The 27,684-nt window shown below is 61.6% G+C and overlaps 2 protein-coding genes across 2 annotated transcripts; one reads left to right on the top strand and one right to left on the bottom strand.

The window, feature by feature from the left end:
• Positions 1–3,102: 3,102 nt before the first annotated feature.
• ZNF362 (zinc finger protein 362) lies at positions 3,103–14,209 on the top strand. The gene is made up of 9 exons (XM_074161699.1): positions 3,103–3,139; positions 4,967–5,051; positions 10,677–10,740; positions 10,869–11,115; positions 11,263–11,584; positions 11,685–11,909; positions 13,390–13,468; positions 13,603–13,761; positions 13,883–14,209. The coding sequence occupies exons 1-9, from the start codon at positions 3,130–3,132 to the stop codon at positions 13,997–13,999; spliced, it is 1,308 nt and encodes a 435-aa protein (XP_074017800.1). The 5' UTR covers positions 3,103–3,129; the 3' UTR covers positions 14,000–14,209.
• A 4,089-nt stretch (positions 14,210–18,298) lies between these two features.
• Positions 18,299–26,458, bottom strand: PHC2 (polyhomeotic homolog 2). Its single transcript, XM_074161688.1, has 14 exons — positions 26,315–26,458; positions 26,056–26,214; positions 25,902–25,979; positions 25,648–25,809; positions 24,036–24,140; positions 23,730–23,943; positions 22,688–23,013; positions 21,412–21,571; positions 19,788–19,996; positions 19,501–19,630; positions 19,239–19,353; positions 18,989–19,130; positions 18,573–18,879; positions 18,299–18,453 (listed from the first exon to the last, which is right to left on the bottom strand). The coding sequence occupies exons 1-14, from the start codon at positions 26,456–26,458 to the stop codon at positions 18,299–18,301; spliced, it is 2,406 nt and encodes an 801-aa protein (XP_074017789.1).
• Positions 26,459–27,684: the final 1,226 nt, after the last annotated feature.

Raw genomic sequence — 27,684 nt, 5'->3', positions numbered from 1 at the left:
ATGGACACCGGTGGCTTAAGGGACACCAGGGAAGCTCTGAGATGTTCCAGTCCCTCGTGGTGTCCTGTTTTGGGGTAGCACCAGGGTTGAGCGGGAACTGCTAGGTGTCAACATCTGAAAATCAGATAAAAGGGGAGTTTTCACGCTTGTTGGCTCAGGTTCTTGGTTGAGTCATGGATAATTAATGGATCTGGGGACCTTCCAAGATGGGGAAATGTTGGGCGATGGGGGGAACCCAGGCCAGCTAGCTGGTGGTGGTGCTAAAGAAGCAGTGGGGACATGGGCAGGGGACACAGACAGACCTGAGACATCACCAGCACCATTGCCTTAGCCAGGACCTTCCCAACGTCTTCATGCTCCTCCACCCACCCAGGGAGGCTGCAGATGAATGCCCACACCTTGGTGGAGACCTCTTGGAAGCTCATCCCAAACCATGAGACTCCTAGGACAGTTACAGATGGATGCCTGCATCTTGGTGGAGACCTCTTGAAACCTCTCCCCAAACAATGAGATGCCCAGGGCAGTTGCAGTTGAATGTCCACACCTTGATGGAGACCCCTTGGAAGCCAAGCCCATCCCATCCCATCCCATCCCATCCCATCCCATCCCATCCCATCCCATCCCATCCCATCCCATCCCATGTCCTTCCCTGCTCCCCACCTCTCTTGGAGGCATCGTTTGGGTTTGCTAATTATGGTTCCCCCTGTTCAGGCCATCCTTCTCCTCTCCATCACCCTCCATGATGCAATGTTTTGGGAAAGCATGAAAAAAATCCCGTTTTGGGTTTTTTTAAAATTATTTTTAATTTGGAAACTCAGAAGCACCATCATTCTCCGGACCTTGGGGAAGAGGAAAGGGAACTGAGTAGGTTTCCCCCCCCCCCTTTTCCTTCCCCTATGGGAAGCTGTATCTGCTGATTTGGGGTAAGAGGCTGAGATGGGGGAAACATGGATAAAATAATGAAAAAACAGAGAAATACATTTAAATTTTAAAAATAAAAGGACACTCCCTGAAAGGGACAAGGAGAGGAGAAAGCAGATGGGGAGGCTCAAGGGGCTGCCAAGCCCCGGGGGCTGCAGAGACCCCCAAAGAGGCTGGGGAGGCCCTGAGATGGGGGCAAGACCCTGAGAGGGGCTGAGGAGCCCCCAGGGAAATGAAGGGGACCCTCAGGGGGCTGAGGGAGGACTGGGGGGGAGGGCTGTGGAGACCCCAAAAGGTGGTGGGTGACACCCCAAGTGGGGCTATGAGGCTGGAGAGACAGAGAATGAGGCTGAGAGGAACCAGGGGGGCTGAGGAGATTTGTGGGGGTTGAGGAGACTGAGGGCAACTGGTGGGGTGCTGAAGAGATTTGGGGGTGGGCTGAGGAGAACCAGGAGGCTGAGGGGATCCAGAGGGGTCTGAGGAGAATTGGGGGGACTTGGGAGACTGAGGGGACCTGGGGGAGGCAAACTGAGGGAGCTGAGGGCATCAAGCTGGGGTGAGGAGAACCATGGGATTGAGGGGTGCTGAGGAGACTTGGGGTGGCTGAGGGGACCTGGGTGGGCTGAGAAGATTTGAGGGGGCTGAGGGGATCCAGGGGAGCTGAGGGGACCTGGATGTGCTGAGAGGAACCAGAGTATTGAGGAGCTTTGAGGGGGCTGAGGAGAACTGTGGGATTGAGGGGTGCTGAGACTTGGGGTGGCTGAGGGGACTTGGGTGGGCTGAGACCTGGGTGGGCTGAAGAGATTTGAGGGGGCTGAGGGGATCCAGGGGGGCTGATACCTGGGGGGGAGGGAGGGGGCAAGAAGAATCGGGGGGTCTGAGAGGAACCAGGAGGGGCTGAGGAGACTGAGGGGATCCAGGGAAGCTGAGAACCGGGGTGGCTGAGGGGACCTGGGGGAGCTGAGGGGATCCAGGGGGCTGGGGAGAACTGGGGGGGCTGAGAAGACTGAGGGGATTCAGGGAAGCTGAGGAGAACTGGGCTGGCGGAGGGGACCTGGGTGGTCTAAGGGGAATGGGGGGTCTGAGAAAATTTGGGGGGGCTGAGGAGATTTGGGGGGGCTGAGGAGACTGAGGGGATCCAGGGAAGCTGAGGGGACCTGGGGAGGCCAAGGAGATCCAGCGGGGCTGAGGAGACTGAGGGGATTCAGAGAAGCTGAGGAGAACTGGTGTGGCTGAGGGGACTTGGAGGAGCTGAGGGGATCCAGGAGGGCTGAGGAGATCTGGGTGGGCTGAGGAGACCTGGGAGTGGCTGAGGGAGCCCGGGAGGTGTGAGGAGATTTGGGGAGTCTGAGGAGATTTGGGGGGTCTGAGGAGACTGAGGGGATGCAGGGGGACTGAGGGGACCTGAGTGGGCCGAGGGGACTGAGGGGGTCTGAGGAGAACCGGGGTTCTGAGGAGATCTGGGGGGGCTGAGGAGATTTGGGGGTGGTGGTGGGTGTCTGAGGAGACTGAGAGGACTTGGGGAAGCTGAGAGTTGGGGTGGCTGAGGGGACCTGGGGGGGTGTGTGCTGAGGAAAATTGGGGGCCTGAGGGGACCCAGGTGGGGCTGAGATTTGGGGAGCTCGAGAGCTGAGGAGAACCGGGGTGGTTGAGGAGCCCTCGGGGGGCTGAGGGGACCGGGGGGTACTGAGGAGAGCCGAGGTGGCGGAGGGGACCTGGTGGGGGGGCGAGGAGATCCGGGGGGGCTGAGGAGACTGGGGGGATCCGAGGGTTCTGAGGAGACGTGGGGGAGCTGAGGAGATCTGGGGGGTCTGAGGAGATTTGGGGCGTCTGAGGAGACTGAGGGGATTCGGGGAAGCTGAGGAGAACCGAGGTGGCTGAGGGGACCTGGGGGGGGGGGGGGGCGAGGAGATCCGGGGGAGCTGAGGAGACTGAGTGGATCCGGGGGTTCTGAGGAGACCCGGGGGGGGGGGTCCGAGCAGAGCCCGCGGCCCCGCTGCCCGGCGGGACCCCACGGGTTCCCCCGTCCCCCCCTTACCGGGTACCGGGGCCGGGAGTTGAGGGGGGGGGGGTGAAGGCGGCGCCGGGCCGGGCCCGCCGCGTCCCGGGGCTGGGCGGGCAGCGGGGGCGGGCGCGGGGGCGGGCGGGCGGCGCGGGGCGCCCATCTTCCTCCGTGCGGCGGAGCCGGCGGGACGCGGCGGGGGCAGCATGGCTGTTGGTATAGGAAGTGTCTTTTTTTTTTTCCTTCCCCCCCCCCCTTTTTTTTTTTTTTCCTCTCTTCCCTTCCTTTCCCCCCCCTTCCCCCCCACATCCATCCCTCCAAATCACCTCAAGCCCCCCCTTAACCCCCTCCCCCTCCCCCCGGGTACGAGCGGGGGGGGGGAGGGCGGCCCCACACACCACCCCCCCGCGCTGCGTTTTTTTTTTAAATTTAAATTATTTTTTTTAATTTTTTTTTTACATTTTTTCCCTTAACCCCCCCCCTCCTCCTCCTTCCCCTCCTCGCAGATCTGCAGAATATGGCGTCCCCGTCCTAGCCTTTTAAAAATAAGCCGGGGCTGCCATTTTTGTTTTCCTTTTGTCTGCGAATTTTAATAAAACCGTCTGAGAATGTGGGAGAGGCGGCGGATGAAGGGGGGGGGGGAAGCTCCCGGCCGGGCCAGCCCCCCCCTAACCCCCCCCTCCCCCCTTCCATCCCCATCCCCCGGCCTTTTTGTCTGAAAAAAAAAAAAAAAAAAGGCCACCCACCCCCCCCCCCCATCTCCCCTCCCAGGTCGAGGATTTCAACTTCACTTAACGCCAAACTTCGCCTTTTTCCATCTCTTTTTATTATTATTATTTTATTTTTACTCCCCCCCTCCTTCGCCGGGGAGGAAGAAGAAGGAAAAGGGGGGGGGAGGGCAAAAAAAGGGGGGAAAAGGAGGAGGGGGAACATCCAGGAAAATACCCATTTTGCTGGATTTTCTCTTTTTCTCTCCCTCTGGATGGTCTAATGGAAAAGTTAATTGCAGCTGAACGTACCTATTTTTATGGATGTTGCATGTTGGGGGGGGCTGTTTGCTTTTTTATTTATTCATGGCTTTTTTTTCTTACACAGGGGGTGGCGGAAGAAGCGCGGGGGGGTGGTTATTATTATCATTTTTATTCCCTTCCCCCCCCCCCCTTTTTTTTTTCTTCCTTTCCTCTCTTTCCGCATTAACCGGTTTTGTCTAGAAAGTGGTCTCGCTGGCTGGAAGGTCTAACGGGGGAATATTTTTGCATCGCGCTTTGGCAGGAATGCGGCAGCCTTAGCGAGGGACCCAAATTTCCGTGGCGGTGCTTAGAGAGGTCTGTCTGTCTGCCTGGACGTATATTTAGCCATATACTATTTATACATCCATAATCTCCCGGCCACGTCGGGGGCCCGGGGGGGAGCTTAGAGCTGGCGTGGCCGCCGCGTAGCCGGCCGAAGATGTGTTTTAACCCAGGAATGATTAATTTGCTGATTTTATTTCTTTTTCTCCAGCAAATACCCTGCAAGGTCGGAGGATGCTCCTTGGTTGTTTTTTTTTTCCCCGGCCCCACTGTCCTTCGGACATCAGCCGGGTTTTTTAATCCGGGGAGGATGGAGCGGGCGATAGCGGCTTCGAGCCCGAGGCCTTTTGAGATTATAAAGTGATATTTTAGCAGAGAGGTAAAAAAGTTTTTGGTCCCTCCCGGCGTGCAATTTGCCGAGAGGCAGAGGGTCCGGGGCGAGGGCATGGATTTCAACCCCGATTTTCCAGCCAGCAGCTCCCTATCCCTCGGCTTCGCAGGCAGCTTGGGGATAAAACAGGCTTAAAAAAAAAAAAAAAACCAAAAAAACAACAACAACATTGCTTTTTTTTTTTTTTCCCCTTTTTTTTTTTTTTTTTTGTTCTCTCTATTTTCAGGAAAAACCCCACGTTCCCACGGGTCGGGTAGGTCGGAGCCGCTTCGCTTTTGTTCCTCCGCTCTGGGATCTCGCGCGCCGGGGGCTGGCGGTGGGTTCGGGGTGTGTGAAGTTGTCCTCCTTGTCCCCCCGTAGAAAAACGCCCCGCGTGCAGCACCCGGTCTCAGCTAGAGCTGGAGATGGACGCGGATAAGGGGAAGCAACGCCAGTACTCGCAGAGGTGGGCATGCCAGATTTATTGAGGGGACTGGAGAAAAAACCCAACCCTATATATATATATATATATATATATATTTACATTGTAAAATAATGTGTATGTGCTTAATGATGTGTATGCATGTAATTATATATATGCATATAAAAAGAATATGTATATACACATAATAAGACATGTATTATCACGTGCACGTATATATTTATATTTAAGTGGGGGTGGATTTTGGCCCTCTCTGGGGGTTTTGGGGGGGACCGGGGGGGTCACCTGCCTGCCCCCCCCTGTGGGGAGGGGACCGGATCCGGCGGCGGAGGGGACCCTGCTCATGGCGTAAGTGTGACCACTTGAAATGTCCATTTTAAGATACGTGTATTTATATGCGTAAAATAATCTTTTTCTCCCTCGACCCCTCCCACCCCCAATTATTTTTTTTTCCGTTAAAAAACTGGATTTTCGGTTGGCGGGTGCGATGTCACGACAAGTGCATGTTGGATCGGGTGTGCGCTCGCTGCGTCCTCGGGGCGAACCCCTGCTAAGCTGCCCGTGCCTCGGTTTCCCCACCCGCTGGGGTGGTCCCATTGGTGTCACCTGTGGGTGCTCTCCAGACCCCCCCCTTGCTGCCCTGGGGGGGCCAGCTGCCCCTCGAGCTGGCTGATTTGTGGGCGCTGGCTGTGCCTTGCAAGGTGCCTAGTTGGTCTCTTTTAGGGGGATGGGTGTGTTGGGGGGTCTGGGGGAGTGGGTAACTCCCCCTGTGCTGGGGAATGGTGTGTTTTGGGGGGGACACACGGGCCCCATGTTTGGTGCGAGCGTCACCCCCACAGGCGCCAGGTTTCCCTGTGGGCTGTCCCCGTGTCCCCTTCACTGGGTCCCGTCGGTGACAGGACAGACGGATGGCGTTTTGACCCCGAGGATATGGGGTTGCGCCGCCTCGGCCCCCATCTTTTGGGAGCGTTGCCTCCCCGGTTCCCCCCTCCTTCATCCCTGGGGGGGGACACCCCGCTGTGGTCCCCAGCGTGGCTTTGCCTCCCCTTCTGCTTCACGCCGGTGCTTGGCTCCTTATCCCTGCACCCGCACATCCCCTTTCCCACCCAGGGACCCACATACCAGGATAGAGTTTATGCTAGGGCTCATTTTGGGTTGGTTTCAGTGAAAATCTGAAGGAGAAACACCAGTTAACAGCCCTTCAGGGGGCGGAAACGTGGGGTTTAATTGGTTCCATCTTGGGTGAATTCTTCTGGCGCGCAGTCTGCCCCCCCTCCCCGAGCGATGGCGATTTCGGGTCTCGCCCGTCGTTTCTGCTTCCTCGGCCTCGCCTGCCTTCTGCCACCTCTGCTTTGGGGTAAATCCCTCCCAGATAAGGACAATCCGGGCGGGGAGGGATGTGGGTTCCCCCAGGATGGAAGCGGGATAGTGCTTGGGTGCCGCTTCCCACCCTGGTGGCTCTGGGCTGGGGTTTTTGCAGAGGGGCACTCGCTTTCCCTCGGAAAATCCTCTTGCTCCAGGCAGACCCTGCTTGCATGGGGGGGGAAACCTGTCCTTACGGTGGGAGAGGGGCCGTGGCCTCATGTTTTTGGGGGAAACTGAGGCAGAGTGGGGGGCAGAGCTGGGTTCTGCCCTCACCCGGCCATGGGAGGTGGCGGGGATGTGGCTGCAGCAGCGTCACTGTGCCCCATCTGTCCCACGGCGGTGAGGGCGTGCTGGGGTTTGAGGGGGGACACGCGCAGGGGACCTCAGCCCGCTTGGCTCTTGCCCGTCATGCTGTCTTGGGCCGCCGTCGGCTTTCCTGCGCTCGCCGCTTGGCATGGGGGGGGCACCTCTGCCCCAATGCTCTTGCTGGGACCCTCGGGGACAGGACACTGCGGTTGGGGACACCAAGGGCTTGGCATTTTGCTCAGTTGAGGGCATGTTTAGACACTCTGACAGCCGCTCCGGTCACCCCAAATCCCTCCCCTCGCCTCCCACTCCCCCCGTTTGCCGGCTGTACCGGGTCGGTGATCGCTTGCCGTCCTCAGGGTTGCCGGTACCCGGGAGCTGCCCCCTTTCTCTTGGCGGTGCCGTGAAAAGAAATCTCTTGTTTCTTTTTATTTCAGCGAAGGCGAGACAGAGAGGGCTGCCAAGGTAGAGGCGTTCCCTAGAGAACTGTAGCTTGACTTAGCGGCAGTTGGGTAGGAAGTTGGAAGGCTCTAGTGAGCTCGTGCCCACCCGTGCCATCATCTACCTCCCATCAATCTGGAGCCTCATCGACACGTCTCCCCAGGCAGCTGCGGCCACCTGGCTTCTGAGGCCAGCCTGTGAGTACCAAAACACCGGCGTCCCACCATATCTCGCCACCGCCGACCCCTCGCTGCCGCCGCCGCTGCACCCCTTTCCCCCTCGGCATCCCCCCTCTCGCCCCGGCTTGCCGGCTTCTCATGCTCTCTTCCTTCCCTGTGGGCGCGGAGGCGATGGCTTTTGTGTCTTTTTAGGGTTGCCAGAGATGCTGCCGGTTCCCCCCTTAGCCCGGTTGAGGGGCGATGCCGGGTACTGCGCCGTTCTGTGGGAATTGGGGGTTCAGCCCCTGTTTTTGGGGCTCCGCGCATCTTCCTGCTTGCTCTTCCGACATCCCTCTCCTCCGGCCGTGCCCACTCTGGCGGCCACGATGCTTTGGTGTCCCTTTGGCAAGAGTGGGCTAAATCTAGTGCCCGTGGGCGCTCCCACCCTGCAGTTTGGACTGCCGGACCCTGTGCTGCTGGAGAGCTGTTACCTGGGGGGGTTTCCCCCTGCTCAGCCAAAAACTGGGGGGCACGGACAGCCCTAACGCGTGCCCCTCGCCCCCTTACCCTGCACAGCTGGGTTGCGCAGAGCCGGGGGGAGACGCGCTGCAGCATTCCCCTCCCTTTATAATTTCCATTTTAATGGATTTTCTTCTTTTTTTTTTTTTTTCTCGTGTGTCAGCTTCCATTTTTCATAGTTAGCTGAGAATATAGAAAAAGGGAGTTTTTATATATATATTTTTTTTTTTCCATCTGCTTTATATCCCCTCCCTCTCCCTCCCCGAGCTGTCCCAGCCCTGGGAGAGGGGGAAGCCGCTCCCTCCGCTCCCGATGAAATACCGCACGATTTATAACATTAAATTGGGACAGGAACAGGGATTTTTTTTGGCAAGCCAACCATTTTTTTCCTCTTTATTCCGGGCAGGTCTGTCAAGCTCTGAGCGCAGTGGTTTTACAAATAATTCATAATTTATTTAATAAGACCTCCTTGGGTGGAGGCGGGGAGGGGGAGATACACACAATATTTGCACTTTCCTCCCCAAAATTCCCTTCGTGCCTTTGCCAACCCCCCTGTGGCTTTGCACGAGGGGTCCTGGGACTGTTTGTAGTGGTTCGTGCCGTGTTCTGGTGATGATTCAGGAGCCGCGCTGGTGGTTTTGATCCTTCTTGGTGCCACTGATGGCTCCGGCGGAGCCTGGCACGCTGTCGGGACAGGGAGAAGGACAGACAGATGGGTGGATAGACAGACGGGAAGGACGGAGGTCGCAGGGCACCTGCTGTGATGGGGGAGCAGCTCCAAAAAACCCTTTTCTAATCATAGCTCCGGTTTCCTGTTTTCCCACGCCGTGGGGCTGCCGCCGGCCCAGCCAGGGCTGTGGGGTCCGTGCCGGGGTGCTTGGCCATGGCGGGGGGGACCCGGAGCCCTCCTGTCTGTACTCCTCTGCCTGCTCGCTGCCTGCTTCCCTGCCTGTCTCCATCATGAGGGCTTTTCCCTGCCACCACCACCTCTTTTGGCCCCATCTCCCATTGCGCCAGCCCCTCGTGCCATCATCCCCTCGTCCTGGAGAGCCACATCCCATCCTCATCATCCCGAGCAATCTTATATATATATATTATACGTAGCCGGTGGGTAAATGCACACTGTGGGCGGTGTGCGGGTACATATATAATCTATATAAAATAGCCGGTGGCGGGCGTGTACGCGTATGGAAAAGCGCATTTAATAGCCCCAGCAATTACCCTTCCTGTGCACACAGGCGTGGCGTGGAGCGGGACTCCTGGCTCTGCCTTTCGCCCGCCTGTGCCGGAGAGGGGGGTAAATACAGCGGATGCAGGGAAAACGGGGGGAAAAAACAATCATGCCTGGGAATAGTGCGAGGATCCGAGTCCACTTTCTCTTGAAGAAGCCTAGATTTGGTGCATGGGCAGCTGGGAGGTGACAGGGAGCGGTTTGAGGCAGGGAAGGGGAATTTCCAAAGCCGGTTGGGATGCTCGGTGTCAGGTGGTCTCCGGGTCTCACCGTGGTGTTGGGCTGCCATGCGAAAGGGCTCCCGTTCCTACAGCTGCTGGTGCGTAGGTCTAAATCACCCCAAAACGCGCCTTGTCCTGTGCCGTGCTGCTCCGTATCATGAGGGTCATGCGGTCCCTTCCTCCCTGCCTCAGTTGCCCTGAAAAACGAGCCTGGAGGGGCCCAGCCTGTGGCTCTGTCTCAGCCTGGGCTGGCTGTGTGGCTGCGAAGTCCCTGGTGGGACCAGGACCCCCTTTTGCTGGGTGCTGCCCACCCGCCTCCGGAGAGCTCGGGGTCTGATTTAAACCCAGGGGCAGCAAGTGAGCACGAGGAGGAGGAAGGCTCATCGCCCCATCCCATCCCAAAGGTGCTTTTTTGTGGGAGCAGGGATGTTCCTGGACAGCACCGGCACCGTTTGGAGGAGGCTGCCTGTCGGGCACACGCAGGACCATATCTGAGTCCCCGCAGCTGTGACCTGTGACTCCCTGTGCCTTAGTGTCCCCAGCCCTGGTGCTCTGCCCCCAAATCCCGCCACCCCGAAGGCTTTCAGGGACACACTTTGCTGGAGGCGCCGATCTAGTTTCTCCCGGGATCCCGGCCACGGCCTGGTTTATATTATAGATGGAGCTCCTTGGGGATCTCTCCTATACGTTCCACTGGGGTCCCTTATACTTTACCCTTAAACACCCCCGTAATGAGGTTTGCCGGCGCGGCAATGCCGGTTCACACCGGTGTCATTTCCTCGTTGTGCCCCTTTCAGATGTTTTCTATTACCCAAAGATAGATGTAGAATGGATTTTCCCAACGTGTTTAAGCAGCTCTATAAACCTCCTGGCCCCGCTGCAGCCGGGTTTTTCTACCGTGGGCATCGCAGATCGCTTCGCTTGGGATTGGGGGTGGCTTTTTTTGGCGGGGGGGGGGGGGGGGCAGAATTCAACCAGGGTTGGCTTTGGGTTCAATGTGCCGCCGTCGTGTTCACCCTCCCTGTGGCAGCGTCCCATCCACCTCCGTAATCCCTCCTGGAGATACCGGAGGAGCAGCGCGGATACCTCCAGGGCTTGGGAGATTTGGGTGGGTTTTTCCCCAAATTTTACCCCCCCTCCTCCTCGCCAAATTGCATCCTTGTCACTCGCTGGTGTTTTGGGGTCTTTGAGGTGCTCAGTGGGTGCTCGGTGTTACCTTGATCCTGTAGGAATTTCCAGCTGGGAAGATGCTTGGGAGGTTCCCTGTCCCTTCCTGCTCCCTGCCCTCTTTCAGAGCCTGGGTGTTGCTTTTTGGGGGGGGTTGGTGTCGATGGGGTTTGAGGTGGGAGTTGGGGGTCCGTGTGGCGGCCGGTGTCACCCCGTAACCCGTCCCCCTCTCTCCCCACAGGATGGCGGAGCCTCGCTTCAACAACCCCTACTTCTGGCCGCCCCCCCCGACCATGCCCAGCCAGGTAGGACCCCCCCCCCACATGGGGACAGCGGGATTTTGGGGAGGAGGGAGGACAGACGGATGTGGGGGGAGGCTGGGGGTCCCGGTTCCTCCACCCCTAACCCACCTCTCTGCTTTTCCCCCCACCAGCTGGACAACCTGGTCCTGATCAACAAAATCAAGGAGCAGTTGATGGCGGAGAAGATCCGCCCCCCGCACTTGCCCCCCACCTCCGTGGCCTCCCAGCAGCCCCTCCTGGTGCCCCCCTCACCCGCCGAAAGCAGCCAGTCCATCATGTCCCTCCCCAAACTGCAGCAGGTCCCGGGTCTCCACCCTCAAGCCGTCCCCCAGCCTGATGTGGCCCTGCACGCCCGGCCGGCCACCAGCACCGTCACAGGTACCACCACGGAGGGCTTAGCGGCTCCTGGTAACACTACAGGCATTTTGGGGACTGTTCCCCCCAATTTAGGACCCTGCTGTGAGAGAAAAGGGGAGAGTGGACCCCCCCAAATTAATGCCCCCCCCCCCTCTTTTTGCCTGGCAGGGTTGGGGCTGGCTTCCCGCGCGCCGGCGGTCAGCACCTCCGAATCCAGCACGGGGACGGGGACCACCACCCCATCGACTCCCACCTCCACCAGCCAGAGCCGCCTCATCGCCTCCTCGCCCACCCTAATCTCAGGAATCACCAGCCCCCCCCTCCTCGACTCCATAAAGACAATCCAGGGCCACGGCTTACTGGGGGCACCCAAGGCAGAACGAGGCCGGAAGAAGATCAAGGCGGAAAATCCCTCGGGACCCCCGGTCCTGGTGGTGCCCTATCCCATCCTGGCCTCGGGGGAGACCGCCAAAGAGGGGAAGACGTACAGGTAGGCACCCACCCACCCGCTCGGGGAGCCGGGGTGATGGTGGGGTGTCCCCTCCCTGCCCCAGCCTGGTCCCTGCGGGGTTCTCCACCCCCCTCTCCAGGTGTAAGGTCTGCCCCTTGACGTTCTTCACCAAGTCGGAGATGCAGATCCACTCCAAGTCGCACACAGAGGCCAAGCCCCACAAGTGCCCCCATTGCTCCAAATCCTTCGCCAACGCCTCCTACCTGGCCCAGCACCTGCGCATCCACCTGGGCGTCAAACCCTACCACTGCTCCTACTGCGAGAAGTCCTTCCGCCAGCTGTCCCACCTCCAGCAGCATACCAGGTAAGGCCATGGTGGCCCCACGGGTCTGGGGAGGGTCCCGGGAGGCTGGGGGGGGACGACACCTTCAGCCCTGTATTCCCTTAGGGGGTGGTGGGGCATCCACCCAGCATCTCTCATGCCATGCTCGTTGTCCCCACCACCTTCATCCCTGCTGTGCTTATCCATTCCCACCATGCTCATCATCCCCACTGGCTTCATCATCCCTACCACCCTCATCTGTCCCCGGTGCCTTTGTCATTCCTACCGCGCTCAGCATCTCCACCACCTTAATTGATCCCACCACGGTCATCATCTCCACCATGCTCATCTCTCCCCACCACGCCAATCAGTCCCCACTGCCTTCATCATCCCCACCACAGTCACCATATCTACCACCTTCATCAACTACACCACACCACACTCATCATCTCCATCACCTTCATTGCCCCACCATGCTCATCCATCTCCACCATGCTTGTTGTCCCCGCTCCCTTCATCATCCCCACCATGCTCATCATCTCCAACACCTTCATTGTGTCCACCACCTTCATTGACCCCACCATGCTCATCGTCCCGACCATGCCAATCTGTCCCCAACACCTTCATTGTTGCCACTGTGCTTGTCATCTCTGCCACCTTAATTGACCCCACCATGCTCATCAAGTCCACTATGCTCATCAAGTCCCCACTACACCAATCCTTCCCCACTGCCTTCATCATCCCCACTATACTCATCACCTCCAGCACCTTTATAGTGTCCGGCACCTTCATTGACCCCTCCACACTCATCCATCCCCACCGCTTTCATCATCTCCACCATGCCCATCTGTCCCCACTGCCTTCGTTGTTGCCACTGTGCTTGTGATCTCCACCACCTGCAGTGACCCCCATCACGCTCATCATCTCCACCATGCTCATCTGTCCCCACCATGCTCATCATCTCCACCACGCTCATCTGTCCCCACTAGGCCAATCTGTCCCCACCGTGCTCATCATCTCCACCACCTTTATTGATCACACCACACTTATGATCTCCACTACCATTATTGAGCCCACTGCGCTCACCCGTCCCCACTGTGCTCATCATCTGCACCACCCACCTTCATTGACCCCACCACAGTCATCATCTCCACCATGGTCATCTGTCCCCACTCGGCCAATCTGTCCCCACCGTGCTTATCATCTCTACCACCTTCATCTGTCCCCACCGTGCTTATCATCTCCACCACCTTCATCTGTCCCCACCACGCACCTCCACTGACCCCACCATGCTCATCCATCCCCACCACCTCCATTGTCTCCAAACCTCATGGCTCCCAGCCCCGTGTCTCTCTCTTTCTCCCGTGTCCCACTGGGCCTGTTGCTCCCCATCATTTGATAAGTCCCCGACATCGCTGTCCCCACCGCGCTCCCCATCCCTGGTGTATCCCCTCCACACGCTGTGGGGGGTCCCTGCGGGGGGGGTGACAGTGCCCTGACGTGTGTCCCCCCCCCTCCCCAGAATCCACACCGGCGACAGACCCTACAAGTGCCCGCACCCCGGCTGCGAAAAGGCCTTCACGCAACTCTCCAACCTCCAGGTCAGCACGGGGGGGGCGGCGGGGACACCCTGGTGGGGGGGCAGGGAGGGTGCGGAGGGTGTGTGTGTGTGTGTGTGTTGGGGTGTCACTATAAACCCCCCCTCCCTCCCCTTCCCCGTGTCACCTTCTCCCAGTCCCACCAGCGACAGCACAACAAGGACAAGCCCTACAAGTGCCCCAACTGCTACCGGGCCTACACCGACTCGGCCTCGCTGCAGATCCACCTCTCGGCCCACGCCATCAAGCACGCCAAGGCCTACTGCTGCAGCATGTGCGGCCGCGCCTATACCTCGGTGAGACACCCCCCCCCCCCCGCCCCCAAAACACCCCCCCGCACCCCAAAACACCCCCCCGGAGCCACCCCTCACCTTGTGTGTGTGTGTGTGTGTGTGTGTGTGTCCCGCCCCATGGCAGGAGACCTATCTGATGAAGCACATGTCCAAACACACGGTGGTGGAGCACCTGGTCAGCCAGCACTCGCCGCAGAGGACGGAGTCGCCCGGCATTCCTGTACGGATCTCCCTCATCTAACTGGGGGGGAACGCGTGCACACACACACACACATACACACACCACACACACACACGGGACCCCCCCCCACGGAGGAAGAAGAGGAGGAGGAGGAGGAGGAAGACGACCCACCCGCAGCACCCCAGCCGTGCCCGGGGCCGTGTCCCCCCCCGCCCCGCTCCAGGTCCCCGCAGGTTTGGTGACATCCAAAGACGGTTTCAGAGCACTTTGAATCTCTGCGGTTTGGTTTATTTTATTTTTTTTTTTGGGGGGGGGGGGGAGGGCATCAGAGTTGGGGAGGGGCAGAGAGGGGGGGGAAGAGGTTTCTCCTCCCCCCCCCCGTGTACACCCCCCCCCCCCGCCCCCTCTCCTCTCCTCTCATTTTTTGGATACAAATATATATATATATTTATTGGCCAAGAAGTTGGTGCTGCTAAAAACAGAAATAAGACCCAAAACGAACCGTGGATGGAGAAAAAAAATTTAAAAAAAATAATGAAGCTGGGGGGGTCCCGCCGCTGCTTCCCCCCCCCATGGACTCTCCGGCGGGAGCAGACGGGGCCCGCGGTGGCCGCCACCTCCTTGGGGACATTTGGGGCTTTTATTTTTAAACATTTTGGGGCTTAGCGGAGGGGAGGGGGGGGAGGATTTCTTTTTGCGCCCCCCCCCGCCCCGGGGCTGGATCCGCCCTCCCCCAAAATTCCCAGGATCCCCCAAAAAAATGCGTTTTTGGGGGTCGGGGGGTTAAAAATCGCTTTGCCTTGTGCCTGCCGGCCCCGGGCGCCTGTACATAACCCCTGTATAGAGCCGGGGGGGGGCGCGACCCCCCCAGCGCCGCGACAGAAAGAAAAAAAAAAAAAAACTCATCTATATTCTGTACTCTTTGGTTCCGTTTTTTGGATATTAACTGTGTTATTTTTTTATACACTTTTTAAGCCTTAACTTCAGCCTTTTATTTTTGGGTTAATTTTTTTTTTTTTTTTTTTTTATTTTTTTTTTTTTGCCGCCAGGGTTGGTTTATTTACCTTCTGTTTATTAATTTTTAATCCTCTTCCCCCCCCCTCGTTATTTTTTATTTCCCCCCCCCCTCGATGTTGTACGATACTCAATATTGTAATCTTTTTTGTCAGCATGTTAATACCCTGTAAATACGCCTCTTATACACTTAACGCCCCCCCCCCTTCCCTTCACACCCCCCCCTTCCCCCCGCTCCCCCCCCCCCCCCCGCCCCTCCCCTCGTTTTGGGGCTTTTTTTTTTTTAATTTTCCTCGCTGGAAAAAAAAAAAAAAAATCCAGGCCACGCGTCCCTAGAGCTAGTTCTTACCTTAGTAAAAAAGGAGAAAAAGGCAAAAAAAAAAACCAAAAAAAAAAAAAACCCACCAAAAAAGAAAAAAAAAAAAAAGAGAAAAGAGGAGAAAATGGAGAAAAAAAAAAAAAAAAAGCCCTTCTCCCCCCCCCCCGTCCCCCCCCCGCCGCTGTCTTGCAATTTGTGGTTCACGGAGGAGCCTGGGGAGGGGGGGGGGGGGGGGGCCGCGCGCGGTGGCGAAAAGGAGTGAAACCCCCCCAAAACCCGGCGCCTGTTTCCCAGAAAAAACAAAAAAAACCAAACAAAAAAAAACACAAACAAAAAAAGGGAAAAAAAACAAAAACAAAAACAAAAAAAAAAAGCAGAATAAACCAGAACGAGAAGAAAGAAAGAAACAAACAACAAAAAAAAAAATTGAATAAAAATGTGGGTTTTGTGTTTGTTGGGGAAAGTGGAAAATTCTCGATGAAGGTGGAAAGGGGCCGGCGGCTGCTGGGGGCCACCTCGGGGACAAAGCTGGTGGCCAGGGCCACAGGAGGGGATGGTGAAGCCGTGGGTCGTCCCCAGCGTGTCCCCAGGGGAGGGGGGGGGCAGCGCCGCGGCCCCAGGGGGTCACCAGCGTCTCGGGGGGAAGGTGGCAGCTCCTGGCCCTGCGGGGGGGGGGGGGTGATGGCGTGAGCTGGGGACACCCCCAGGGCCAGCAGGTCTTGGGCTGGGGGGGCCACCAGTGCTGGGGACACCTCACCAGGGACACCGCTGTGGCCACCAGCTCTGGGGCCACCTCGCTGTGGCCACCACCTCCAGGAACGTCACCAGGGACAACAACTTCGGGGACGCACCACCAATGTGGGCACCAGGGGCAGGGACACCCCCCCCCACGCTCATGGCCACCGGCTCCGAGGACGTGTCACCACCACAGGCACCATCTCTGGGGACATCTCACCATGGGCACCATCTCCATGAAAAACCTCACCAATACGGACACCAGCTCTTGGGGACACCTCACCACGGGAACCAGCGTCAAGGACGTCACCACTCCAGGCACCAGCTCACCATGGCCGTCACCTCCAGGGACACCCCGCCAACGTGGACACCAGCTGCAGGGCCACCTCACCGTGGCCACCAGCTCTGGGGACCCCCACCAACAGAAGTAGCAGCTGTGGAGACCTCTTACCACAGCCACCAGCTCCAAGGCCCTGTCACCACCTCCAGGGACACCACTGTGGCCACCAGCTCCTTACACCTCACCAACATGAGCACCGGCTCTGAGGACACTTCACTGTGGCCACCACCTCCAGAGACATGTCACCATAGTCAACAGCTTCAGGGACACCTCACCAGCTTCAAGGACATGTCACCATCACGGGCACCAGCTCTGGGGACACCTCACCCTGGGCACCAGTTCCAAGGAGACGTCACCACTCCAGGCACCAGCTCTGTGGCCACCTCACTATGGTCACCAGCTCACTGTGACCGCCATCTCTGAGGACACCTCCCCATGGGCACCAGCTTTGGGGACACATCATGACCATGGGCACCAGCTCCAAGGATGTGTCACCACCATGGGTACAAGCCCTGGGGACACCTTACCATGGGCACCAGCTCTGGGGACACCTTACCATGAGCACCATCTCCACGGACAACTCACCAACATGGCCACCAGCTCCAGGAACACCTCACCACAGGCACCAGCTTTGGGGACACACCGCTGCCATGGACACCAGCTCCAAGGATGTGTCACCACCACGGGTACAAGCCCCAGGGACACTTTACCATGGGCCCCATCTCCATGGAAACCTTGCTACCACGGTCACCAGCTCTGGGGACACCTTACCACAGGCCCCTGGGACACGTCACCACGGCCACCAGCTCTGGGGACACCATCTCCACAGGCACCACCACCACAGTGGGTGTCCCCTCCTGTGTCGTCCCCCCCCCATCTCACACACGTCGGGGCCCCGAGCGCTGGGATTTTGGGGTCCCACCTCCACCGTGGCAATGTGAGGTGGCAGCGGGCATGGGGGGACACACACACACACCCCCCCCCAGACCCCCCCCGCAACTCGGGGGGCAGCGGGGGCACCCCCAGGGTCGCACAGGCCAGGAGGGCAGCGGGGAGGTGACAGCAGCCCTGTCCCCATGGCCCGCAGAGCGTCCCACCACCCGCGGTGGCACTTGGGGACATCCCCGAGGCGCTGCCTCAGTTCACCCAGGGAAAAACGGGGGGGGGGGGGGCAAGTTTTATTTATTTTTTTTTTTCAGTGTTTATTAAAAACAAACAAACAAAAAAAAAAAAACCAGGAGAAGGGGGGGTCGGGGCCGTGTGATTTTTTCCTTTTTTTTTTTTTCTTTTCTTTTCTTAAAAAGACCGTGGTGGCCGGAGGGGGGGGGGTCTCTGTGTGTGTGTGTGTGGGGGGTCCTTACCTGCCTGGGGGGGGGGCCCCCCGCCGCCACCGTCCTCTACTAAGGTGCCCCCAAATCAGCCCCCGCGCGGGGTGGGGGGGGGGTGACGCCTTCACTGCGCACCCCAAGACACGCCCTCCCCCCCTTCCCCCCCCCCCCTCCCGGGGCTAAGACCCCCCCCCGGGGCTGGGAGCCCAAATCCCGTCTCGGGGAGGGGGGGGGGGGCCCACGCATTAAGGCAATCGTCCTGCTTCGCCCTGCCGTTTTGGGGACACGGGGGAGGGGGGGGGGACACAGGATGGGGACACGGGGGGGAGACGCAGGGACCCCCCCTCCCTGCCAGAGAAGGGTGTGTGTGTGGGGGGGTGACCCCCCCCCCCATACGGGGGGGGCGCTATAGCTACGGGCTATATACACACCCCTGGGAGGGGGGGGGGGGCGGGCACGAGGAGGGGGGGCCACCCCAGGGGCTGGGTTGTGCTCACGAGTGGCTCCCCCCACCCCATAGCCCCCCCCACCCCCCCAACTCTCTCCCCATGGGTGGGGGGGGGTGGGTTTTTGGGGGGTGGGGGGTGGGTGGTGTCCCCCGGGTGCCCCCCACCCGAGCGGCTCTAGGAGTCCTTGAGCATGTTGATGCGGGCGTAGATCTTGAGGGCCGGCCCCAGCTTGATGTTCATGGTGCTCATGAGATGGTCCTCCTTCAGCAGCAGCAGCGCCTGCCCGTCGATCTCCTGCGCCCGGAACTCCTCCGCGATCTCCTGGCAGCCTGCGGGGAGGGGGTCCACGCTCAGCAACCCCCCCCCCCCCCCAAAAAAAACCCCCAATATTCCCCCCCCCCCCCAAAAAAAACCACCCCCCTCTTCGTGGGGTTTTCACGCTCCTCACCCGGCAGGGAGCGGATGAACTCGTAGACGTCCTCCACGTTCCACTTGCTGGGCTCGCTGGGGAGGAAGCGGTGGCCGATGCCGGCCAGGTCTCGGACGTGGACGTCGGGGAGTTCCATCTCCCGCAGCTCCAGATCCCGCTCGCCCTGGCGCCGGCGGGAGGTGGAGGAACTGGCCGAGATGGGAGAGAGCGGCTCCTCGTAGCTGGAATTGTCCGAGCACCGGCTGGAATCCTCTTGGCTGTGGTTGAGCTGCAACGACGCCGTCACGGAAAGAGGCACCGAACCCGGCGGGAGAGAAACCGGCGGCTGCGGGGGACGGAGCGGCGCCGGGGCCTCAGAGCCCACCCGCGTCACGCCGTCACCCGCCATTTGGGGACAAATCCCGCCCTCCCCCCCCCCCCCCCCTCGCCCTCACCTGCTTCTTGGTGTCTTTGCCGAGGGGGGGCAGCGTCCCCTTGCAGGTCCGGCGGCGGCCGTGGGGGGGGCCGCCGGGTTTTTGCAGTTTGCTGCGATCGGGGTGGAACAAACCCACCCGCTTCGTGCACCCCACGTTGTACCTGCGGGAGGGGGATGTGAGGGAGGGGGGGCCGGATCCTGTCGTGGGGGGGATGTTGTGTGGGGTGTGTGTTTTTTGGGGAGGGGGTGTGTGTGTGTGTGTGTGTTACCTTTTGGCGCAGGCCATGGAGCAGAAGCGCTTGGAGCGCTTGAATTTATACGCGAAGTCGACGCGGCCGCAGAGCTCGCACTTCAGTTTGGGGGGGTTCCCCTCTTCTTTGGATTCTGGGGGGCGCGGAGGGACACCCAGAGAGAGAAACGCAACCAGCTCAGCCGCGGGAGACCCCGAAACGTCACCCACGGCGGGGGGCGAGGGGGAGAGGAGGGGGGCTGTATCGCCCCCCAGACCGTTTCGGGGGGGTCGAGCGCTACCTTGCAGATAAGGTTCCTCCATCTCGGAGTCGGTGGTGGTGGTGTTGTCCTGCGGCGGGAGCTTTTCCGCCAGCAGCTCCTGCGCATACTTCTTCTTCAGGTTCCCCACCAGCAAGGAGGAGCGCCCCACCTGCCAGGGGGAAAACACCAGTGGGTGCCTCCCCCCCCCCCCCCATCCCCTAAAAATTAACCCCCATCCTAAAAACACCCCGTCACCCCTAAAAAAAAACCCACCACGCACACACCCCCCTGCCCCCCCCCCCCCGTAAGGATAGGGGATACGGTACCGGGAACGGTTCTGCCCCTTCCTGGATGACGAAGCCCTCGATGACGTGGGTGAGGATTTGGGGTTTCACGATGGCCTGGGGCGGTTTGTTCTCACCATTGTGGGGGGCGGCGCCGGCGACGGTGGAGGCAGAGCTGCCGGTGCCCGAGGTCATGCCGGGAGCGCTGGCGAGGGGCTGGGGCTGAGCATGAAGGCGGTCGGCGGGTGGCTCTGCCGTGTGTGGGGGGGACACACACACAGACACACACACAAAACACACACAGCGGGGTGGTTACGGGGGACGCGGTGACGCCGGCGGTGACGCCGGGGCCCCTATTACCATACAGCTGGGCTGCTCGGGGAAGGGGAGGGGGGGGGGGGGAGAAGAGCAGCTGCTGCCGCTCCCAGTAAGTCCCAGTAAGCCCCCAAGGGCACTCCTGTATGCTCCAACACCCCCAAAGAGCCTGGGGGGGGCCAGACGGACCCCCAATGCCCCGGGAGACCCTAAAGAGCCCCCAAATGTACTCGGTACAGCCTCAATCCATCCCGGTACAGCCTCAATCCATGCCAGTAAACTCCCAGCAAAGCCTCAATACATCCCAGTAAGGCCCCGGTACATCCCAGCAGATCCCAGGATGGCCCAATCTCCCCCCAAAAAAACCCCGATCTCCCCCCACTCCGGCCCTGTACACCCCGGTCCGGCCCCAAGAGACCCCAGCAGACCCCAGCGAGACCCGACCTACCTCGGAAAGACCCGATCTCCGCCAGTACGCCCCAGTAAGTCCCCAGCACATCCCAGCAGGCACCAGTAAGGCCCAATCTCCCCCGAAAAAAAACCCCTATCTCCCCCGGTACGACCCCAGTAAGGCCCCAGCAGACCCCAGTAAGGCTCGAAGTCCTCCGGAAAGACCCGATCTCGCCCAGTACGCCCCAGTAAGGTCCGATCTGCCCCAGTACAGCCTGATACGCCCCGGTAAGGGCCCATCTCCCCCAGCGCGGCCTCCTCCGCCCCCGCAGGGCCCGGCGGGTGCCGGTAAGGCCCCGGTAGGCCTCGCTAGGCCCCGGCAGGCCCCACCACCTTTGTCCGACGGCGGAGCCCGCTCCCCCCCCGCCCCTACCTGCGCCGGGCCGCGGGGCCGGGACCGGGGGTGAGGGGAGGGGGGGGGGTGAGCGGGGCGGATGCGGAAGTGAGGTCAGCGCCCGCCGCCCCGCCGGGCCGAGCCGGGCCGGACCAGGCCGAGCCTCGCCGGGGCGGGCGCGGGCGGGGCCGGGCCGCACTCACCGGCGGCGCTCAGCGGCTCGGCGGCCCCATGGGGCGGACAAAGGCGGCGCGGGCGGGCGGCGGCGGCGGCGGAGCGGGGACAAAGGCGGCGGCGGCGGCAGCGGCGGGGCCGGGCCGGGCCGGGGCGGCGGCGGCGGCTGCGCGGGGGAGGGCGGGACCTGGCGCCGACCACGCCCCCCGCGCCGCCATTGGCCGCCGCCCCGCGCGCGCGCGCCCACGCCGCCGCCGGGGCGGAGCCGCCGGGAGGGGCGGGGCCTCGGGGAGGCCTGGCCACGCCCCCTCCCACGCGTTTTTTTGGGGGGGGTGGGGTGGGGTGTGAGGGGAGGAAGCTGCACCCCACGAGTGGGGGGGCCGTGGGGCTTACCGTGCGTGGGGGGCCGCTCGCCCTCGGGGGTGTCGGGTCGCGGGGGGGCGGCGGGCGGCGAGAGGGCGGGGGGCTGCGGCGGGGCGGCGGGCGGGCTGGCGGCGCTCCTCGGGGCCGGCGGCGGGTCCCGGCGGGCGCCATCGGGGACCCCGAGTGGGGGCTGCGGCGTGGGGAGGGGGCACACGCGTGTGAGAGGGTGAGGGCGCACACGGGTGCACGGGGCAGACACGCGGGTGTGCACACAGATGGTACATGTGTGTGTGGATCATGTGCACACGTGTGCTGGATCGGGTACATGCACAGATCAGGCAGGTGCGTGGACCTGGGACACACGCGTGCATGGATCAGGCGTGCACATGCACACACATGCAACATGGATCTGCCAAACGTCTGCAGACATATCCACAGACCAGTTACACGCCTGTGCACAGTTCTTGCACAAGTGTGTGCACGCACATGCATGTATCAGACCCACACGGATCAAGCACACGTACACACGTGCACAGATCAGGGGCACACGTTCACACACAAGTGCATGGCGCAAGCACACGTGTGTGCAGACGTGCATGGATCTGGCACGAGTGTGTGCACACACATGCATGGATCAGACACACATGGACCGTGCACACACGTGGATGGATCAGGCAAACATTTCCACACACGTGCATGGAACAAGGTACACGCACGGATCTGCACACACACACATGCATGCAGACACACATGGATCAAGCATGTGTGGACACACATGCATGGATCATGCATATGCACACTCCCACGTGCACAGATCAGGTGCGTGTGTGCACACAGGTGCGTGGAGCTGGCACGAGTGTGCACCCGTGCACAGATCAAGCACATGTGCACACACGTGCACAGACCACATGCACACACATGTGCATGGATGTGGCGTGAGCGTGCACACATGGATCACACGTGCATGGATCAGGCACATGCGCAGCCCTGGGCGCACAAATCAGGTACACACGTGCACACACATGTGCACGCAGGTGTGCGTGGACCGGGCACACCTGGACACCAACACGTGCACCGATCAGGTACACACGTGTGCATACACGTGTGGGGATCAAGACACCTGCCCACCCCCATGCACACAACCAGCTGCCCGCACGCACACACACACACACACGTGTGCACACACATCAGCCCCCTGCCCCAAACCCCCTATTCCCCCTCCAGCTCCTCCCCCTCCCCCCAGGCCTCCCCCTGCACCCCCAAACCCAGCGGGGGGGCTCGGGGGGGACACGGGGACGCCCCTCACCGTGGCGCCGGCCGGCTGCAGCTGCAGGATGACGGCGGAGGCGTGCTGGAACTTGCGGGGGGCAGCGTGGCAGCCGGGGTGGCCGTTGGGGGGGCCGCCCTCTCCCCCCGTTCCCTGGGGGACCCCCGCTTTGGGTTGGGGGGCCGGGCCGGGGCTGGCGGGGGCCAGGGGTTGGAGTTGGGGGGCGGTGGGGGGGCCCGGGGGGGGCTGCCCGCGGGGCGCCAGCTGCTGCTGCTGCTGGATGACGAACTGCTGCTGCTGCTGCTGCTGCTGCATGGGCTTCGGCGGCTGCTGCAGGAACTGGGGGGGCTGCAGCGGGGCGTAGGCTGCGGGGACAGCGACGGGGGACAGGGACCCCCCCCCTCGTCACCAGCACCTTAGCCCCAACAGACCCCACCCTCAGGATCCCGCCTCCACGATGCTGCTCCTCACTTTAGCATCTGTTCACTCTGGTGCCTACTGACAACCAGCTTTGCCGGCTCCCGCTGCTGCTGCAGGAGGCTGGGCTTGGGCTGTCCCCGGGGTGGGGGCGTCCCCCCATTTTGGGAGTCACACCACCACAGCACCCCCAGGCTCCAGCACCCTGTGGGGTCCCCTGGCCCACACCCCCACTGCTCCATCCCCCTGCAAGGGCTCAACGCCCCAGAACCCTATGGGTGCTGTGGGTGCTGAGTCCCTTCCCGGGCAACTCCCTGAGGGGGTGTGTGGGCCCACAGGACCCTAATACAAGCTGGATGTTGACGCACAGGCGAGGGCCAGCACCCCACGAGGCTGAACACCCCACGAGGCTGCACCCACCCTGCTCACCTCCCCCTGCCCTTCTGAGCACCCAAGGCGGGGGCGACGCACGCCTGAAGTGGGTACATGGGGTGCCAGTCCCACGTACAGGCAAGAAACCCCCTCATTGGGTGCCAGTCCCACGTACAGGCAAGAAACCCCATCATTAGGTTCCAGAGTGAACGCCCCACCCGAGCGCCACTCCATCCCTGTGACTCCCCCAGCACCCATGGGTGCCCCCCACCGCCACGGCGCAGCACCTTACCTGGGGTGACGAGCGGGTGGGCAGCAGCGGGGGCGGCGGCGCGGGCCAGGGGGTGGGCACGGCCATCGGGCCCCTCGGCTTTTTTGAGGTGCTCGGCGGGGGGGTCGGGTGGGGGAGCCCGGGGAGGGCCAGCCCGGGGCGGGGGGCCACCGGGGGGCTTCATGGCCAGGGCGGGGAGGTGGGGGCCGGCGGGGCGCAGGGCCAGGCTGTGCACCTGCAATGGCAGCGGGTCAGGGGGGTCCCGGGGGGGGTGGGGGTGGTATTTGGGGGGCTGGCCAGGGGGTGGTGGCGGGTGGGGGGTCTCACCTGGGGGGTGGCGGGAGGTGGGGCAGGCGGTGGGGCCGGCGGTGGGGCTGGAGCGGGGCTCTCCGGCCGGACGGCGCTGACGGGGCCCGTGGGCGTGAAGATGAGCTGGGGGGAGACAGAGAGTGAGTGCGTGGCCCCCAGTTTGGGGGGGCGGGGGGGGGGGCACCCCATGTGTGCCCCCCGCTCCGTGGCCCTACAGAGTGGCACACGTGTGGGGTGTGGCCTTGCAGGTGGGGTGACACGTGTGTCCCTTCTCATGTCCCCAGGGACCTCCAGTGGCAGGAGGGGTGCAAGGGACAGGCACCATATGGGGGGCACCCTATGGCACCCTGACAACCCCCAAAGGCAAAGGGCACCCTCTTGGACACCCCCCAACAGAGCTGTGGGTGCCATGTGTGGTGTGGGCGCCCCACAGCAGGGTGATAGGCACCCTCTAGGGTCAGGGACCCTATGGGTCCTGGCCACCCCACAGTGGGGCAGTGGGGACCCTCGGGTCCCAGCCACCCTGTAAGGGGACAATGGGCATCCCATGGGTCCTGGTCACCCCACAATGGGACAACTGGCACCCTATAGGTCCTGGCCACCCCTCAGCAGGATGACGGGCACCCTGTGGGTCCCGGGCACCCCACAGCAGAGCAATGGGCACCCTATAGGGTCAGGGACCATATAGGGACCCAGCCACCCCTCAGCAGGACCACGGGCACCCCACGGGTCCTGGCCACCCCACAGCTGGATAAAGGGAACCCTCCAAGTCCCAGTCACCCTACAGCAGGACAACGGGCACCCCATGGGTCCCTGTCACCCTACATCAGGATGGCAGGTACCCAATGTGTCCCTGTCACCCCACAGCTGGACTACGGGCACCCTACAGGTCCCAGCCACCCCACAGCTGGACTACGGGCACCCCATGGATCCTGGCCACCCTGCTGTGGGATGATGGGCACCCTACGAGTCCCGGCCACCCCGTAGCTGGACGACAGGCACCCTACAGTGCCTGGGCCACCCTACATCAGGATGGCAGGTACCCAATGTGTCCCTGTCACCCCACAGCGGGACAACGGGCACCCCATGGGTCCCGGTCACCCCACAGCTGGACCATGGGCACACTGTGGGTCCCTGCCATACCCACAGCTGGATGATGGGCACTCCACAGGTTCCAGCCACCCCGCTGTGGAACAATGGGCACCCTATGGGTCCCGGCCACCCCACAGCAGGATGACGGGCACCCCACAGGTCCCTGTCACCCTACAGTGGGATGATGGGCACCCTCTGAGTCCCAACCACCCTGCAGAGGAACGATGGACACCCAATGGGTCCCTGTCACCTTACAGTAGGATGACAGGCACCCTCCAAGTCCTGGCCACCCCACAGCGGGACGATGGGCACCCCACAGTGCCTGGCCACCCCTCAGCGGGATGACGGGCCATCAGTGTGTCCCTGTCGCCCCACAGCAGGACAATGGGCACCCATGGGTCCCAGCCACCCCACAGCTGGAAAACAGGCACCTTATGACTCCTGGCCACCCCACAGCAGGACGACAGGCACCCCATGGGTCCCGGCCACCCCACAGCGCCCGTGGGGCAGGGCAGCAGGCGCAATGGCGGCCCCTTACCATCTGTGCCCGCAGGTACATCTGGGCCTGGCTGGCGGTGAGGGCGGGCGAGGCGGCGTTGCCCAGCAGCACGGCCTGCTGCGCGATGCCCGAGGCCCCGGGGGCCACGCTCTGCGCCCGGTTCAGGAGCTGCGCCGCTGCCGGCGACGTCGCCAGGTTGATCTGCAAAGGGGGGACGGCAGGAGACGGCTGGGGGTGCCATGGCGGGTGGGTGACACCGGGATGGGTGCCGGAGTGGGACGAGGGGGACTCACCGTGGGTTGCTGCGCCGGTGCCGGTTGGGCGCCGTTACCCCCCGAAGAGCCGCTCTGCCTGTTGGCGGCCAGGCTCGCCTGGGGACAAGAGCCATGTGTCACCTGCGTGCGGCACCGCAGCACCCGTGGGTGCCCCTGGCACGAGGTGCTGTACCTGCTGGACGGCGGCCAGGCTCTGGAGCTGGGCGCTGGTGAGGTGCTGCTGTTGGAGCGCGGCCGTCTGCAGCATGAGGTGCTGCTGCTGCGCCGCGTACATCTGCTGCAGGTACTGCGCCGCCGTGTTGGGCTGCCGGTGCAGCGCTTGCTGGATCACCTTTTCGGGGGTGCAAACACGTCCCCGGGTTGCACCCTGACCCCAAAACGCCACCCCGCTCAACCTGAAGCCCCCCCCCCCCCCCCCCCCCGCAAAGTACCTGGACGGTCTGGCGGTCGGGGATGCCGCTGTAGACGGAGATCTGGGGAGCGGGTGGGCGCGCGGTGCCGGTGCTGCTGGGCGTCGTGGCGGTGCCGCCGGCGCTGCTGGCGGGCGGAGGTGCCGGGAGCTGCTCGTTCTCCATGGCGGTTTGCCGGGGTGCCGCGAGGCGGTGGGGGTCAGGCTAGAGCTGGGGGGGACACCCAAAGTTAGCACCCAATATCTGCCCCGAGTCTGGGCGCAGGGCTCCGGCTGGGGTGCCGGAGTGCCCATGGCAATGGTCGCACAGGGCTGCTGCATCCTCCCGCCCCCAGGGTGCTGGGGATGAGGACAGGGCCCCCCCAAACTCTCTCTTAGAAGGGTCCCAGGGTGAAGCATTCCCCACCCCAGGGTGCACCCATGGGTGCCAGCCGGTTGCGGGGGGAAGGGTGCACCCGTGTGGTCACCCAACCGGGAGCAGGAGGAGGATGGTGGGATGGAGGAAGGACAGTAGGATGCCCCATGGTTTGTCCTCCCCCAAAGAGGGTGAAGGGGCCAGGGGAGGATGGACGGAAGGAAGGGTGGACAGAAGGACGGACAGAGGTAGGGAAGGGATGATGGGAAGAATGGACGGACAGAAGGACGGAGGAAAGGGAAGGACAGAAGGAAGGACGGACAGAGGGATGGTGGGAAGGAAGGGAGAGAGGGAGGCAAGGATGTAGGGACGGACAGACCAACGGACGGGAGGAGAAGGATGAGGGGACAGACGGACAGAAGGAAGCGAGAGAAGTAGAAAAGGGACAAAGGACAGGAGGATGGATGGAAGGAAGTGGAAAGAGGTGGAAGGAAGCAGAGAGACCAGGGAAGGGAGGGAAGGACAGATGGACAGGTTGGAGGATGGAGGGCCACGAAGATGATCAGAGGGATGGAGCACCTCCCCTGTGAAGACAGGCTGAGAGAGCTGGGGTTGTTCAGCCTGGAGAAGAGAAGGCTCCAGGGAGACCTCATAGCAGCCTTCCAATATCTGAAGGGAGCTACAGGAGAGCCGGAAAGGGACTCTTTGTCAGGAGATGTAGTGACAGGACAAGGGGTAATGGTTTTAAATTGGAAGAGGGGAGATTTAGATTAGATATTAGGAGGAAATTCTTTCCTGTGAGGGTGGTGAGGCACTGGAACAGGTTGCCCAGAGAAGCTGTGGCTGCCCCATCCCTGGAGGTGTCTCAGGCCAGGCTGGATGGGGCTTGGAGCAACCTGCTCTAGTGGAGGTGTCCCTGCCCAGGGCAGGGGGGTTGGAACACGATGATCTTTAAGGTGCCTTCCAACTCTAACCATTCTGTGATTCTATGACAGCAGTAAGAAAGGACAGACGGAAGGACAGATGGAATTAGGAAA

The sequence above is a fragment of the Numenius arquata genome, chromosome 20 (genome assembly GCF_964106895.1).
Source record: "Numenius arquata chromosome 20, bNumArq3.hap1.1, whole genome shotgun sequence".
Taxonomy (NCBI): Eukaryota; Metazoa; Chordata; class Aves; order Charadriiformes; family Scolopacidae; genus Numenius; species Numenius arquata.
This window is presented reverse-complemented; position numbering and strand designations above follow the sequence as displayed.

Coding starts and splice junctions, on each gene's coding strand:
- ZNF362 (XM_074161699.1), top strand. Junction 5,052..10,676: donor CAACGCCAGTACTCGCAGAG/GTGGGCATGCCA, acceptor CTCTCCCCACAG/GATGGCGGAGCCTCGCTTCA. Junction 13,469..13,602: donor CGCAACTCTCCAACCTCCAG/GTCAGCACGGGG, acceptor ACCTTCTCCCAG/TCCCACCAGCGACAGCACAA.
- PHC2 (XM_074161688.1), bottom strand. CDS start 26,458: ATGGAGAACGAGCAGCTCCCGGCACCTCCGCCCGCCAGCAGCGCCGGC. Junction 24,141..25,647: donor TGTACCTGCGGGCACAGATG/GTAAGGGGCCGC, acceptor GTCTCCCCCCAG/CTCATCTTCACGCCCACGGG. Junction 19,631..19,787: donor AAGGGGCAGAACCGTTCCCG/GTACCGTATCCC, acceptor TCCCCCTGGCAG/GTGGGGCGCTCCTCCTTGCT.